This window comes from Mercurialis annua, linkage group LG6 (genome assembly GCF_937616625.2).
Source record: "Mercurialis annua linkage group LG6, ddMerAnnu1.2, whole genome shotgun sequence".
Taxonomy (NCBI): Eukaryota; Viridiplantae; Streptophyta; class Magnoliopsida; order Malpighiales; family Euphorbiaceae; genus Mercurialis; species Mercurialis annua.
This window is the reverse complement of record NC_065575.1, coordinates 41,017,166-41,032,937: the sequence shown is the minus strand read 5'-3', so window position 1 is coordinate 41,032,937 and position 15,772 is coordinate 41,017,166. Positions and strand designations below refer to the sequence as shown.

Genomic DNA, 15,772 nt, shown 5'->3' with positions numbered 1-15,772 from the left:
TTGTTGATTATGATATATCTGTTCCAGTTGTTCCTATCCATAATTCTGTTACTGCTATTACTGTTCCTGTGCATGATCATGCTACTGCAATTTCTGATATTTCTGAAATTTCTAATAATGTGTTAGTTAATGATGATGTACCTGTTAGGAGATCATCAAGAGTGATGACTGAACCTTCTTTTCTTAAAGATTATGTTTATAAACTCCCTAGGACTCATGCAGTTTTGTCAAACAGACAATATACTTCTCCTCATGATTTTTCAAAAGTATTTTCTTATGATAAATTAGCAGATTCTCATAAAGTTTTTTCTATTCAAATTGATTCACAATTAGAACCAAAAACTTATAAAGAAGCTGTGAAGTATGATCATTGGCAGAAAGCTATGAATCAAGAGTTAGAAGCTTTAGAACTAAACCAAACATGGATTTTAACAAAATTACCACAAGGAAAAGTTCCAATAGGGTCTAAATGGATTTTTAAAATCAAATATAAAAGTGATGGGACAATAGAAAGATATAAGGCTAGGTTAGTTGCAAAAGGCTACACACAACAAAATGGTATTGACTATTTAGATACTTTTTCCCCTGTTGCTAAGATGACTACTATTAGAATGTTGTTAGCAATTGTAGCTTCACAGGACTGGATAATTCAGCAATTGGATATCAACAATGCATTTCTGCATGGGGATTTACATGAAGAAGTTTACATGTCTTTACCATTGGGATTACACAGTGATCAGCCTGACATAGTTTGTAAGCTTACAAAGTCCCTATATGGACTGAAACAAGCTAGCAGACAGTGGAATGTCAAACTAACAGATGCACTCATATCTCAAGGATCCATTCAAGCTTCATCAGATTCCTCATTATTTACAAAGAAACATGATGGATCATTTACAGCTTTGTTAGTCTATGTGGATGATGTTATTTTAACTGGCAATAATTCATCTCACATAAACTCAATAAAGCAGTATTTACATGAAGTCTTCAAAATAAAGGATCTGGGTCCTTTGAAGTTTTTTCTGGGATTAGAAGTTGCAAGAAGCAAGACAGGAATCAACTTGTGTCAGAAAAAATACACTATTGACTTGTTAACTGAAACAGGGTTCCTAAGTTCTAAACCAGCATCTACACCTATGACAGCAGGAACAAAGTTGGTTAAGAATGATGGTCCTTTGCTTGAAGATGTTAAGGCATATAGAAGACTAGTAGGAAGACTGATCTATCTTACAAATACAAGACCAGACATATCTTATCCAGTTCAACAGCTATCTCAATTTTTGGATTGCCCAACTGAGATACATCAAGCTGCCATTTCAAGGGTGTTGAGATATTTAAAAAAGTCTCCTGGTCAAGGCTACTTCCTCCTTCTTAGATTTCTTAAGCAAGATGGGCATACACAATGTATATACTCCATCTTGAGGGGGGATAATAAGATCAGAAACTTCATTCTGCAGATTCAAGCTTTCAAGAATTAGTTGATAAGTTAGTTATTTAGGTAGCTAAGAGTTTGTTAAAGATTTTGTTAAGTTAAACAAACTCTGTTAGCAATTAGAGTTAAAACTAACGTGTATAGTTAGTTGCCAGCTCATATAGAGCCGTTATATGTATAGCAAATAGGAATAAAACACCTGTCATGAAAGGTGTGTATAAATATTGTAAAACTCAGCTTTATTGATGAAAAAGTTATTCTTCAATCTTCTTCTTTAATCTTCTTCTTCTTCGTTATACAAAGCTTACACAGAAATTTAATATGCCTTCCCTATACGTATGACAAATAGTCACTTGCCAGTCCCTTTGGATAAGTCTAGTAATGCTTGAGATCAAGCTAGAATTCGCATTGATATGCATCGGATTATTCGATAAAGCTTCAACAGCAAGCTTACTGTCCATGTGAAGAATCACATTCTTGAAACCTTTCGACCAAGCAATCTCGAGACCGTCGTAAGCTCCCCACAACTCAGCCTGTAAAACTGAACATCTGCCAATGTATCTGCTGTAACCGAAAATCCAATCACCATTGCTATCACGAGCTAAACCGCCAGAAGAAGCATCATTATCCGGGGACCGAACAGCGCCGTCAGAGTTAATTTTGATCCAACTCACAGGGGGCGGGGTCCAACCTATGAGACAGATTTCCTTAAGAGCAGAACCTGGGGTTGAAATGGACTGAAAACGATGAGCTTGAATGGTATGGTTCACCATCGCCTGGATAGCATGAGAAATCTCTAACGCCCTCATAAAATTCAGAAAACTTAATTATCTATGTTTCAAAGAACTAGATATAAATTACTGAAGACAAAATCCTTGGCAAGGCTCCCGAAGCAAAAAGAAAATGGTGTGATCTTCCTTGTGACATTCTAGCATCAATTGCCGCCGGGTTTGAAATAACCGACCTAATCCGTTTTCGCAGCGTATGCAAAGATTGGAATTCCGCATCAAGAACAGCCTCAGCCGAAATCGAATGCTCCTCAAATCGAGAACCGTGGTTCCTACTTTACAGCGAAAATTCTTCTCAATGCCTTATGGTAAGCAAAAAGGGTAACATATACATAATCAACATTCAAGAATTGAGTGGCTTTACTACTTGTCTAGCATCAAACAGAGGTTGGCTTCTTCTACTCCGAGAAGATTACTCCGTTTATTTCTTCTGCCCGTTTTCACATGCGAAAATCGAGCTTCCGAAGTTAGTTAACCTCGGATCATTATCTAACCATATCGCAACTTTCTCGTCACTCACATCCCAAGATTGCTTAGTTTCTATCACCTACAAAAATGGATCATCGAAAACAATCAAGTTATATGTTATTCGTCGCGGGGATAAAGAGTGGACACAATTTTCTCATTCTCATGACTATGTAAAGAAACTTGGACAAATCAAATGTCTATCTTATTAAGAAGATGAACTACACATCATGGACGCTAAAAAAATATTAAAATAAACTATCACTTGAAGAGTTTAACATGGGATCATTATACCATAATTCCTTACACAGCCCCTTCTACTACAGTCTCACATATTCCAACTTATATTTAGGGTTTAGGGTTTAGTTTTCAGGGTATAAGCTCATTTTTAGTGAAAACATTGACGCTGTTGAAGAATCTGAAAAAGAATGGCGTAAACTAAAAGGAGTGTGGATTCATCCTAGATTCTTTCTTCTTTCTCCTAATCAAACCTGGTAGGTCTATAATCTTTGTTAATTTTAATTTAAAGTATTTGATTGTTGATCTTCATCTTTTTGTTTTAGATATCTATTTATTATTTTTTCATGGTTGATGTTTATTAAACTTTTTAGGGATTATTCCTAATTTTAATTTTTTAATGTTTCAACATCATTAAGTCATAAAGGTTTGTTCATGAACCCACATACATAATTATGCTCTAAACTTTATAAATTTAGTCTCAGATTATCTAATAGTAGCTATTTGCATACTTAAAATTCTCATTAACTAGTCGTAAAACCGCACGCGAATTAATATAATATTATCGCTTTTATAATATTTTTATTATAATATGTTAATATATTACATTTGTTTTATTTAAATTTAAAAATATTATATTAAATACAATTCTAAATTTTCATATTATGAATAATAGTGATTAATTTACTATACATTATTGATACAAAAATTATTATATACAATTTGATATAAAAAATGAAATAAAATTTTGCATAATCTATGAAATTTATTAAAACAAATTATAATATCTTATATTGGATTTATTTGATTTGATTTTTATTCAATTATAATAATTTATCGTTAATGATAAATAATAATATATAAAATTGATAGCTAGTGAGAATGCTCTGTTATTATAGCTGTTAAAAACATTTGTTATTTTATTTTTTTAGAAATATATAAAATAAGAAATGAATTTTTATTATAACTTAATGATTATAATTAAAAAATTTATTTTATTTTTATTTTGTAGTTGAAACTTAATTATTAATTTATTATAGCCTATAGTTTTATATAATTTTGACTAATTGACTCTTCTAAAGATATAAAATACACTACCAGTTGATTAAGGTCTTTGGATATAAATTAAAGCATTAAACATATGAAGAAATTATTATGGAATAAAGGATCAATTCACCCCCTCAACTTGGCACGAAATATCAAATAAGTCATTTTGGAGTGTTTTTGGACAAACGAATCCCTGAATTTGGCAAAAAAGATCACATCGCACCCCCCCGAGCAAGTGAAACACACTCTCCGGTTTTGAATGGTAAAAAATTTAAAATAGTACTTAATATTTTTTTATTTTCTGGTTTAATACTTAATTATTTTTAAGTTTCAATTTTACCCCTTATATTTTATAACTTCAAAATCAATTTATTTTTTGAATAAAAATTTAGGGACCAAAATTTTCTTTTTCTCCCTTCTTCTTCTTCCCTCTTTTCACCAGATCTACATTTTCTCCCTTCTTAGTCATTCTTCTTTTTCTTTTTTTTTCCTTCCACCGGATTCCTCCGCCATCGCCGGTGCGCCTCCGTTTCCAAACAACAAAGTCATCTCCTTCTCCTCTGTTCTCGTTTGAGAACAGAGCCTCCGTTCTCAGACGAGAACAGAGAGTCTGTTCTCATCTGAGAACGGAGGCTGTTCTCGTTTGAGAACAACCTGTGTTCTCAGACGAGAACAGCGGCTCTGTTCTCGTCTGAGAACAGATCCGCTGTTCTCAGACTCAGACGAGAACATCGTGAGGTACGGGACTGGCGGTGGTGAGGTAGGGGACTGGCAGCGGTGGTGGTGAGGTAGGGGACTGGCGGCGGTGGTGGGGTAGAAGACATAGGTTTCTAATTAGAGTTTTTTGTTAATTAGGTTTAATTAAAATTTTAATTATATTTAATTAGGATTAAATTAGAATTAATTAGGATTAATTTTTTGTAATTAGATAATCCACTCTCCTTTTTTGTGTCAGAAGGGTGAATTTGATTCGGTTTTGTTAAGTTGCGGGTTGAATTGATCTGGTTTTGTCAAGTTGCGGGTTTGTTTGATCCGGTTTCGTCCAAAGTGACTCATTTGATATTTCGTGCCAAATTGAGGGGGTGAACTGATCCTTTGTTCAATTATTATGGTACCAAAAGTCAAATAATTAAACTAATACGATAATATTGATATTTCATTGAGATGGTATGTAATCTGGAAAAGAATTGTAGAATGTGTGGTTTCTTTGTTGGTACTGTTTGTCTGTAACTGAATTGGGGGTTATTGATTCTGAGAGTCATTGTACTTTCCCAAAGTTGCAAAATGGTCACTGAACAATTTTTTATTTCAAAATTGACCATGTACTTTGTGATTAGTAACTTCCGGCAATCACTAAATGACATCAGGTGACTTTTGTCCTACGTGACTTGCCGGAAGCTTACTCACACCTTCCTCTTTGCCATGTCATTGTCGATATCACTCTTATTTTTCTACATCATCATCTTCTTCCCTAATTTTTTAAACATTTTGCGACAAAAAGAAAGGTGTGAGTCAGCCTCCGGCAAGCCACATAGGACAAAAGTCACCGGATTTCATTTAGTGATCGCCAGAAGTTACTAATCATAAATACAGTGACCATTTTGGAACAAAAAATTGTTCGGTGTCCATTTTGCAATTCTGGGAAAGTACAGTGACTCCCAGAAAATAACCCATGAATTGGAGGTTGCAAGATTTGGAATCCGTAAAAAAGAGAGCAAATATGCCAAACTGAATCAAAAAATTTATTTTTTAACCGAGTCAAAATTATAAGTATTTAAATTTTTCCAAATCGAACTGGATCGGCCATTTGGTCGATTTTTATGTTTGAATTTGATGATTACAATTTGTTTTTTTTTAACTTAAATAAAAAAAATTGATGTCCAAAACTAAATTTGAACCGAAAGGTTAATTATTTAAAATATCAAACTAAAACAGATCAAAAAGATTTATTTTTATCAAAATCGAGTCAGCCTAAAATTTTAAGGGTGTAAATTCTCCAAATCGACCCGACCCATCAGGTTTTCAATTCAGTCGATTTTGAACCAAACCAAAAAAAATGATTTTTTTGATATCGAACTAATCGAACCAAACAAATATTTTTTTTCATTTTTCTAGAACCGATTCGGATCAAACCGAACCAAAATTTTCAGATTTTTAATAACGAACCGAACTAAAATTTTAAGGACTGAATTTATTTCATAATGAACCAGATCCATCTATTCAACTTATTATAATTTAACTAAAAAATTATGTCTAAAACTGAATTGATTTAAAAAAAACTAAATGTTTTTATGATATGGTTTGGTTTTTGCACACTCATTTCCGTTCATATTTATGCACTAATTTATTAAATCAAATAACATATGAAAAACAAACATTTTCATTACCATAAGTATCCCATAAGTGTATTATTTTATAAATAAAATGGGTAATATCATAAAAGTTAACTAAGCTTACACATTTTGTCATTTTAATCACGCCGTTTAAAAATCATCATTTTCATACATCAACTATCAATTTTTTTTCAAATCCATATACCGTTTTAAAATTCGCTGAATATCGCTGATGTGTCACTATTTGATTTTTTTGACATGCCACTATTCGTTTGTCAACTCAACGGTTTTTATTGAATATTCACGCGGTATATGAATTTGAAAAAAAATATTAATAGTTGGTGTATGAAAATGACGATTTTTAAACGGCGTGATTAAAATGACAAAATATATTAAGTTGGTAAATTTTTATGATATTAACCCTAAATAAAAATATAATGTAATTATCCAGCTGTGGATAAAATTTCGAAGGTCTAATCATTTTTTTTTTGATTAATTTGATTGTATGCATCTTTTTGTTGGTTAAGATGAAAATTGTTTAAAATAAAGGACTTATTGTGTTAAAATAATCAAACTAGAGAACAAACCGATGAGGCCATTATTTTTTGGTTTAACCGTCAATTGAACTGGTTGGATAAAATTATATAAGAAAATAACCTTTTTAACACGGTTCATGAACCGATTATCGATTTCATCGATTCGATCGGCTGGTTTAGTTTGGTTCAATTGATTCAGTGAAGTGCAATTTGATTGGACCAAATTTTTCGATTTGTATGGTTAGTTAGACCAGACAATTGGCTAGTTTCCGGATCAACCGACCTGTTTAGTTTGATCTTTCAATCACTCTAATTCTTTTTGCCGACTATGATAGTGTTTATAAGTAAATGAAGTATTAATTTTAGATGTTAACATGATTATAACCTAAGTTTACATGGCCAGTGATCAAAGCCTTAAAATTCTGGGGCACAAATATTTGAAAAAGGTAAAAAAAAAAAAGTTCATTTCCTAAGCATTAGGTTAAGAGTAAATAGAATACAAGACAAACATAAGAAATTCAGCCACGATTCTCCGAACCGATGAACACTATTTATATGTTGCAAGGACTCTAACTATAAGATATATTTATAGAGTTACTCAACGAATCAAATACATTATTTCAATTTTTTAAAAATGAGACTCTTATCCTGTTATGAATTTGCGAATTTTATAAGAGCCAATATATAAATAAAACACAGTCTTGCCTGTGGTTTTAAATCCAGCCGAAGAAATTTCGAAGCGTCGCCGGTCTCGATCGGTAAACTACATCATTATGTTGCTTTCATCCTATAATTTTAAAAGGTACATGTTTGATAATCGATTATATATACATACTGATTCAATAGTCATTTTAATTAATATGCACGAGTTGTGCGCCCGCCCTAATCAGAATTGGTCGGAGACACAAATTTCTTTAAAAAAAAGTTTTGATTCCAAGTTTTTAATCCCTAACTAATTGCTGAATTTGCATTATATATATGAAATTCAAAAGATTTACTGAAGAGAAAATCTTTGGCAGGGCTCACAAGGAAGCAGAAAGAAAATGGTGTGATCTTCCTTGTGACATTTTAGCATCAGTTGCTAGCGGGCTAGGCATGATCGACCTAATCAGTTTTCGCAGCGTATGCAAAGATTGGAAATCCGCTTCAAGAACAGCCTCAGCCGAAATCGAAAGCTCCTCACATCGAGAACCGTGGTTCCTATTTTACGGCGAAGAATCTTCTCAATGCCTTCTGGTAAGCCAAACAGACCACAAATACACAATCAACATTCAAGAATTGAGCGGCTCTACTGCTTGCCTAGCATCAAACAAAGGTTGGCTTCTTCTACTCCGAGAAGATTACTCGGTGTACTTCTTCTGCCCGTTTTCACGCGCGAAAATCGAGCTTCCGAAGTTAGATAACCTCGGATCGTTATCTAACTATATCGCAACTTTCTCGTCACTACCCACATCCCAAGATTGCTTAGTTTCTATCACCTACAAAAATGGATCATCGAAAACAATCGAGTTATATGTTATTCGTCGCGGGGATAAAGAGTGGACAAAATGTTCTCATTCTCATGAGAATGTAAAGAGTCTTGGACAAATCAAATGTCTAGCTTATTACGAAGATGAACTAAGCATCCTGGACGCTCACAAGAAATCTATAATAAACTATTACTTTAAGAGTTTAACATGGAAGCATTATGACATAGTTCCTCCTTCTTACGCAGGCCCTTCTACATCAAATCTGCCATTTCTGGTGAAAAATTGTTATTTCAAAGACAAAAAAATGAGAGAAAAATTGGGATTGGAAAAAAATGTTTCGGTCTCTATTTGTGGGTCGGCATGTCTACTAGGTAAGCAAAATGTGGTCATTTTTAGTGAAAACATTGATGCTGTTGAAGGATCTGAACAAGAACGGCGTAAACTAAAAGGAGTGTGGATTCATCCTAGATTCTTTCTTCTTCCTCCTGATCAAACCTGGTAGGTTTGTAATCTTTGCTAATTTTAGTTTAAGATGTTTGTTTGTTGATCTTCATGTTTTTGTTTTTGGGGATTTTTTAAGTATCTATTTATAATTTTTCATGGTTGATGTTTATTAAACTTTTAAGGGATTATTCCTAATTTTACTGTTCAAATTCGTTATGTCATACAGATTTACGTTGTATTTTTTTAAAAATACAGAGTTGGAAAGTCAAACATACTCTTTATTTTCATTTTTAAAAAACTAGTGTTACTTTACGTGTTTCACACGTAGCTCGTAGTGTGACTCGTCAAATTATTAAATAAAATTTGAAATAGTAGTTAATTTGAAATAGTATATCTTGTTAAATACTTTAAATGATTGTTGTAATTGTTTAAAAAAATTTAATTGCAAATTTTATAAAGTAAAATTTAAAATAGTAGTTCATTGAAAGAGTTTACCTTATTTAGAATTCTATATGATTAAAAAATAATTTGAATAGTAATTATTAAATAGTTAAAGTAGTACATTTTAATTAGTACTCTAAAGAATTATTTCAACATAGTAGTTTATTTTAGTTAGTACTCTAACTTATCTTAACATAGTAGTTTATTTTTGTTAGTACTCTAATTTTAACGATTATGAATTCTATACAATTAAAGAATAATTAAAATAGTCAAAATAGTATATATTAATTAGTACTATAGACAATTACTTTAACATAATAGTTTATTTTAGTTAGTACTCTAACTAATCTTAACATAATAGTTTATTTTAATTAGTACTCTAATTTTAATAATTAACTTAATAATTTTTAATTAATAATTAAATTTTATAAGTGAAAAGGACAATAACGTAAAAGTGCTTGCCCCCCCAACCCCATCCCATCCGTGCTTACGGTGATTTTATATATAGTATAGATATAAATGGATCTTCTGGAATCTCCTTTATTATCGATTATTAATTGTAATTTGACTTATATTTGAATTCTTCAGCGAGTTCCTAGGTCCGACTTGGTGGACGAATTCCACAGAACTCGGTTCATAATATTTTAAATGGAATTAGGTTTCATCAACAAAGAATAGTAATTTTTTTTAAAAGGAATTAATAATTTCATCTAATTTAAATTAAATATATCAATATTTATACATTTTAAAAGATTTTAATAATATTTTTTAATATTTCATTATAAAAAAGTATAATTACTTTTTTTGTCTTTTTAGATGATAAATTTTTGGGGAGCAATTATAATTGTTTTCTTGATCTTATCTGGCATAATGGCTGACTGGGTGTTATTTTTGAAGCATTTTCAAACATTAGGATTCATTTTCTTACGAAAAATTAATTCAATAGAGTTAGCTTCCTAGTTACCCTATTTTTGTAATTATTTCAAAGTATATTACTTTATAAAAACATTAGAATGTAATTATATGTATGTTCTTTTTTTTAATATAATTCGGGAAGGGAGGACCGCTTGTGAGAGGAATCGAACCCCCGACCTAGCAGTTGGTTGCCTAATGTTTATATCATTTGATCTATAGCTCATTGGTGTAATTATATATATGTTGATAAAATATCAAAGGTCTAATTGAATGTTTTTGATTGACTGATTGATTGAATGCCCTTTTTTACGGGTCAAGCTGAAAAGTGTTTAGAATAAAGAAATAGTGTTTAAAAGATCAAACTAGTGACCGAACCGACAAGGTCACTGCTTCCCGCTTTAACCGTCAATTGAGTTGGTTGAATAAAATTATATAAGAAAATAAATTTTGAACACGGTCCATGAACCAATTTTAGGATAACTCGCTGGTTTAGTCAATTCGACCGATTTAGCTTGGTTTCATTGATTCAGTCCGGCCAATATAATTGGCCAAATTTTTAATTTCTATGGTTAATTAGACCGGACAGCTGGCCGGTTTTTAGATCAACCGAGCTATTCAATTTGATTTTTTAATTAGTACTGGAATTGTTTCAGCCGACTTTGATGAAAAAGTGTTTAAAAGTAAAAAAAACAGAACAAACCTAAGAAATTCACCCACGATTTCCCGAATCAATATGTTGCAAGTGTTTAAAAGTAAAAAAAAAAAAACAGGACAAACTATATGTTGCAAGGACTCTAACTATAAGCTATATATATATAGAGTTACTCAGCTGATGAAATACATTATTTCAATTTCTGAAAAATAAAACTCTGATCCGAATATGAATCTGCGAATTTTATAAGAAACAGTCCATAAATAAAATACATTGTATCTCCTCTATCCATGACTCTAAATCCAGGCGAAGAAATTACGAGGCCTAGTCGGGTTTTTGATATTTTTGTTCCCCCTTCTAAGGGAAAATTCTAATTTTGTGCCTCAGGCCACAAAAATTCTATTTTTGTGTCTGGGAACCCACCAGCCCGCAATAAACAATTGCGGGCTAGTATCAGCCCGTAATTGCTCATTGCGGGCTGGATTAGTCCGGCTGATTAAAAAATTAATCAGCTGGATTAGTATATAAAGCAGCCCGCAATTACCAATTGCGGGCTGCTTTATATTTTTGTTTGGGGAGATTCTCTCCCCAAGAAATAGACCTGACATTTTCATAATCTATGCCCAACCTTACATAAGTAAGATAAATAAAAAAATAATGTCAATAATAATAACTCTAGATTTACAAGAGCTGACTTGTAAATGGCATCCAACTGGTTACTTATTATTCAACAATATAATTCGTACAATTGAATGCAAACCTTAAGAAATAATATTTTAAGCCTTCTCATCACTGCATCGTTTTCAAATTTTTACAATAAAAATAAATCATTTTTACGATAAAAATAAATGTGGGTAATTAAATCCACAATTTCAAATTCGCTTTTAATTTTTTAAAATGTGTCTCTCTGAAAGATTATTTAAGTGGGTAATTAAAATGTGGGTAATTATTATTTTTTTACATCCATATTTTAAAAAAATTTAATAAGCATTTTTACGATAAAAATAAATTATGAGTGTTTTATGTCTAATTTATTTACATATTAAATTTTAATAAACTTTTCATATTAGACATAAAACACTCGTAATTTATTTTTATCGTAAAAATGCTTATTATTATTTTTTAAAATGTGGATTTTGAAAAAAAAAATTAATTACCCACATTTTAGTACCCACTTAAATAATCTTTCAGAGTGAGACACATTTTAAAAAATAAAATTTCTAGAATATCATCAAAATGTAAGAACTACTACAACGCTGCTAAATTCATAAAACACAAAAAAAAAACAATTGGTAATTACAAATCCGCCGTGAATTGCATAAAATGTAAAAATTAAGATCGTATAAAGTGATAAAAGATAAAAGAGGATGAGAGAGCTAAAGACTAACCAACACCGGCGATAAGGCAAGAAGCAGCCACAAGTGGCTCCTGTACTACAAATATTTTAAGCCTTCAATGTCATTTTTCTTTCTAATTTTATTCTTCTATAAAAATGCTTGAATGAAGAACAACTCTTTACTTTTTTAAAAATAAAATTATTTTTGATCAGTAATTAATTCTGAAATTTATAAATATTAAGATTATTACATATAATTTTACGGTTACTTTTAATTGTTATGTATGATTTTTTAAAACTTTTGTGCGATACACTATTAATTTATTTTTTATCACTTTCATATTAGATGGAAAAACGCCCGACACGGTTAAAATCGCTTTTCATATTAGACATAAAACAGTCGTAATTTATTTTTGTCATAAAAATGCTTATTAATTTTTTTTAAAATGTGGATTTAAAAAAAATAATCACCCATATTTTAGTTACCCACTTAAATAATTTTTCAGAGTGAGACACATTTTAGAAAATTAAAAGCGATTTTGAAATTGTGGATTTAATTACCCACATTTATTTTTATCGTAAAAATGATTTATTTTTATCGTAAAAATTTGAAAGCGATGCAGTGATGGGAAGACTTATAATATTAATTCTTAGGATTTGCATTCAATTGTACGAATTATATTGTTGAACAATAATTGACCAATTGGATACCATTTACAGGTCAGCTTTTTTAAATGTAGAGTTATTATTATTGGCATTATTTTTTATTTGTCTTACTAATGTAAGGTTAGGTATAGATTATATAAATTTTATGTTATGAAAATGTTAGGTCTATTTCTTGGGGAGAGTCCCCAAACAATAACATAAAGCAGCCCGCAATTGGTAATTGCGGGCTGCTTTATATACTAATCCAGCTGATTAATTTGTTAATCAGCTGGATTAGTCCAGCCCGCAATGAGCAATTGCGGGTTGGCAATTGCCCATTGCGGGCTGGTGGGTCCCCAGGCACAAAAATAGAATTTTTGTGACCTGGGGCACAAAATTAGAATTTTCTTTTAGAAGGGGGAACAAAAATATCAAAAATCCGGCCTAGTCTCTATCGAACGGTGTTCGTTTTAAACTACATCACTAAGTTGCTTTCATCCTTCAAATTTACAAGGTACATATTTCTTAATTATATTACATGTACATATTGATTCAAGAGTAGTACAATTAACCTGCAATCCAGTGGCAGAACCTTGAGTACGCCGTGATCCGCAAATTTTTTAATAGAAAAAGTTCGGACGGAAAGTTTTATGTTAGTTGGTATGAAAAAATTGCAGTTCGTCCCGACTAAATTTGCTGGCTATGACTGGATGCATTCAAAGATTGAGTCCGCAATCTTTGGATATTTTTTAGAGAACATGCTATCAATAAATTTATTATAATTATTGGTGAAATTTTTTCTTGGTGAAATTTTTTCTTGGTGAAATTTTTTAGAGAACATACTACTAGATTTTTTTTCTTGGTGAAATTTTAGCAGTAGATATAAATAAATTTATTATAATTATTCAATAATCTGTTTGGATTTTGGTCAAGTTTAGTCAATCATCTTCCATGTCTAAATTTCTTCATGATTCTTTTATGTTTACTATTATGATTGTATTAGTCATTCTGTAATCCTGAACTAATTACTGAACTCGCAATATAAATTACTGAAGCCAAAATCTTTGGCAGGGCTAGCATTAGCAAGGTAGCAGAAAGAAAATTTTGTGATCTTCCTCCTGACATTTTAGAATCAACTGCCGCGGGGTTAGGAATAATCGACCTGATCAGTTTTCGCAGCGTATGCAAAGATTGGAATTCCGCTTCAGGAACAGCCTCAGCCGAAATCGAATGCTCCTCAAATCGAGAACCGTGGCTCCTACTTTACAGCGAATTATCTTCTCAATGCCTTCTGGTAAGCCAAAACAAGGACAGATACACAATCAACATTCCAGAATTGAGCGGCTCTACTGCTTGCCTAGCATCAAACAAAGGTTGGCTTCTTCTACTCCGAGAAGATTACTCCGTTTACTTCTTCTGCCCATTTTCGCGAGCGAAAATCGAGCTTCCAAATTTGGATAACCTCGGATTGTTATCTAACTATATCGCAACTTTCTCGTCACTACCCACATCCCAAGATTGCTTAGTTTCTATCACCTACAAAATTGGATCATCGAAGACAATCGTGTTATATGTTATTCGTCGCGGGGATAAAGAGTGGACAAAATGTTCTCATTCTCATGATAATGTAGAGAAACTTGGACAAATCAAATGTCTAGCTTATTACAAAGATGAACTATACATCATGGACGCTCCCAAGAAATTTATAATGAAGTATAACTTTAAGAGTTTAACAATGGATCATTATAGCATAAATTATTACACAGCCCCTTCTACTACAGTCTCACATATTCCAACTACTGTCCCACATATTCCATTTATTATGAGAAATTCTTATTTTAAAGACAATGAAATAAGAGAAAAATTGGGATTGGAGAAAAAAATTTCGCTCTCTATTTGTGGGTCGGCATTTCTACAAGGTAATATAAATAAGGTGATTTATAGTGAAAACATTGATGCTCAAGGATCTGAAAAAGAACGGCTTAAACTAAAAGGAGTGTGGATTCATCCTAGATTCTTTCTTCTTCCTCCTAATCAAACCTGGTAGCTTTATATTCTTTGATAATTTAATTTAAAGTATTTGATTGTTGATCTTCATCTTTTTGTTTTAGAGGATTTTTAAGTTTTTATTTATATTTTCATTTCTTAAACTGTTTAAGGAGTTATTCTTTGTTTTACTGTTCAAAGTCGTTATGTCATAAAGGTTTATGTTGTTATTCATGAGAACGGAATAATCATTCAATATAACAGTTGTGCTACGTCGTCATTCGCACGACACATCAATAAACATTTATAATATTAAGATATTTAATGACGAAAAAATAAACATTGATTGAGTATTTTATCACGACTTATTATAAAAATGGAGTGGCACGCAGATAATGTAGATTGCATTTGTACTTTTTAAAATTCAGATTGCTGTTATACATTCTTCAGATTTGAAAATACACGTTATACATACATTTTAAAAAGATATTAAACTCCATAGATCATTGAGTTATTTCAATATTACAGAAAGGGTACTAAGTTTCAAATCGTTAAAAAATGGTCACTAATTATTATTTCACGGAATATCACTCAGGCAAAATGCACTAAATTTATTGTGTTTTATCCTACATGGCATGCCATAATTCAAATAATTCAGTATCATTTTTTAATAAAATAATATAACTCAGAATTAGTTTTGTAATTTGTGGTAAATTTAATAACCTTCTTTTAAGATGATGACTTCTCTGAGAAATAATTCAATAATTTTTTAACAATTTGAAATTTAGTATCCTTTTTTTAATATTGAAATAACTCACTGACTTAGGGATATCCCATTTTTACCACTAGAAAATAAACCAGCAGTAATTTTATCAAACATTTGGTGCGCATAATGAATTGAAACTGGATATCCTAAAAATAATGGTACAGCTAAACTGCAATTAAAAAAAGAACGGCAAGAGAATCTAACCGAGATCTGTATCCAAGGCTGAAGATGGCGATAAAAGGATGCATGGGTGAAGAAGGAGACTCTTTCCCTGAAGAAT

General features: G+C 31.4%; 1 protein-coding gene across 1 annotated transcript; it reads left to right on the top strand.

Moving 5' to 3' along the window:
- The first annotated feature begins 7,532 nt into the window (after window positions 1-7,532).
- On the top strand, window positions 7,533-14,894 carry LOC126686228 (uncharacterized). The gene is made up of 3 exons (XM_050380273.2): window positions 7,533-7,640; window positions 7,858-8,805; window positions 13,812-14,894. Exons 1-3 carry the CDS (start codon window positions 7,612-7,614, stop codon window positions 14,785-14,787), a joined length of 1,953 nt encoding a protein of 650 aa, XP_050236230.1. The 5' UTR covers window positions 7,533-7,611; the 3' UTR covers window positions 14,788-14,894.
- Window positions 14,895-15,772: the final 878 nt, after the last annotated feature.

Bases quoted from the DNA above. Each gene is read 5' to 3' on its own strand.
- LOC126686228 (XM_050380273.2), top strand. From the start codon at position 7,612: ATGTTGCTTTCATCCTATAATTTTAAAAG. The intron at 7,641-7,857 runs GTACATGTTTGA...AATCTTTGGCAG, and splicing joins TCATCCTATAATTTTAAAAG to GGCTCACAAGGAAGCAGAAA. The intron at 8,806-13,811 runs GTAGGTTTGTAA...AATCTTTGGCAG, and splicing joins CTTCCTCCTGATCAAACCTG to GGCTAGCATTAGCAAGGTAG.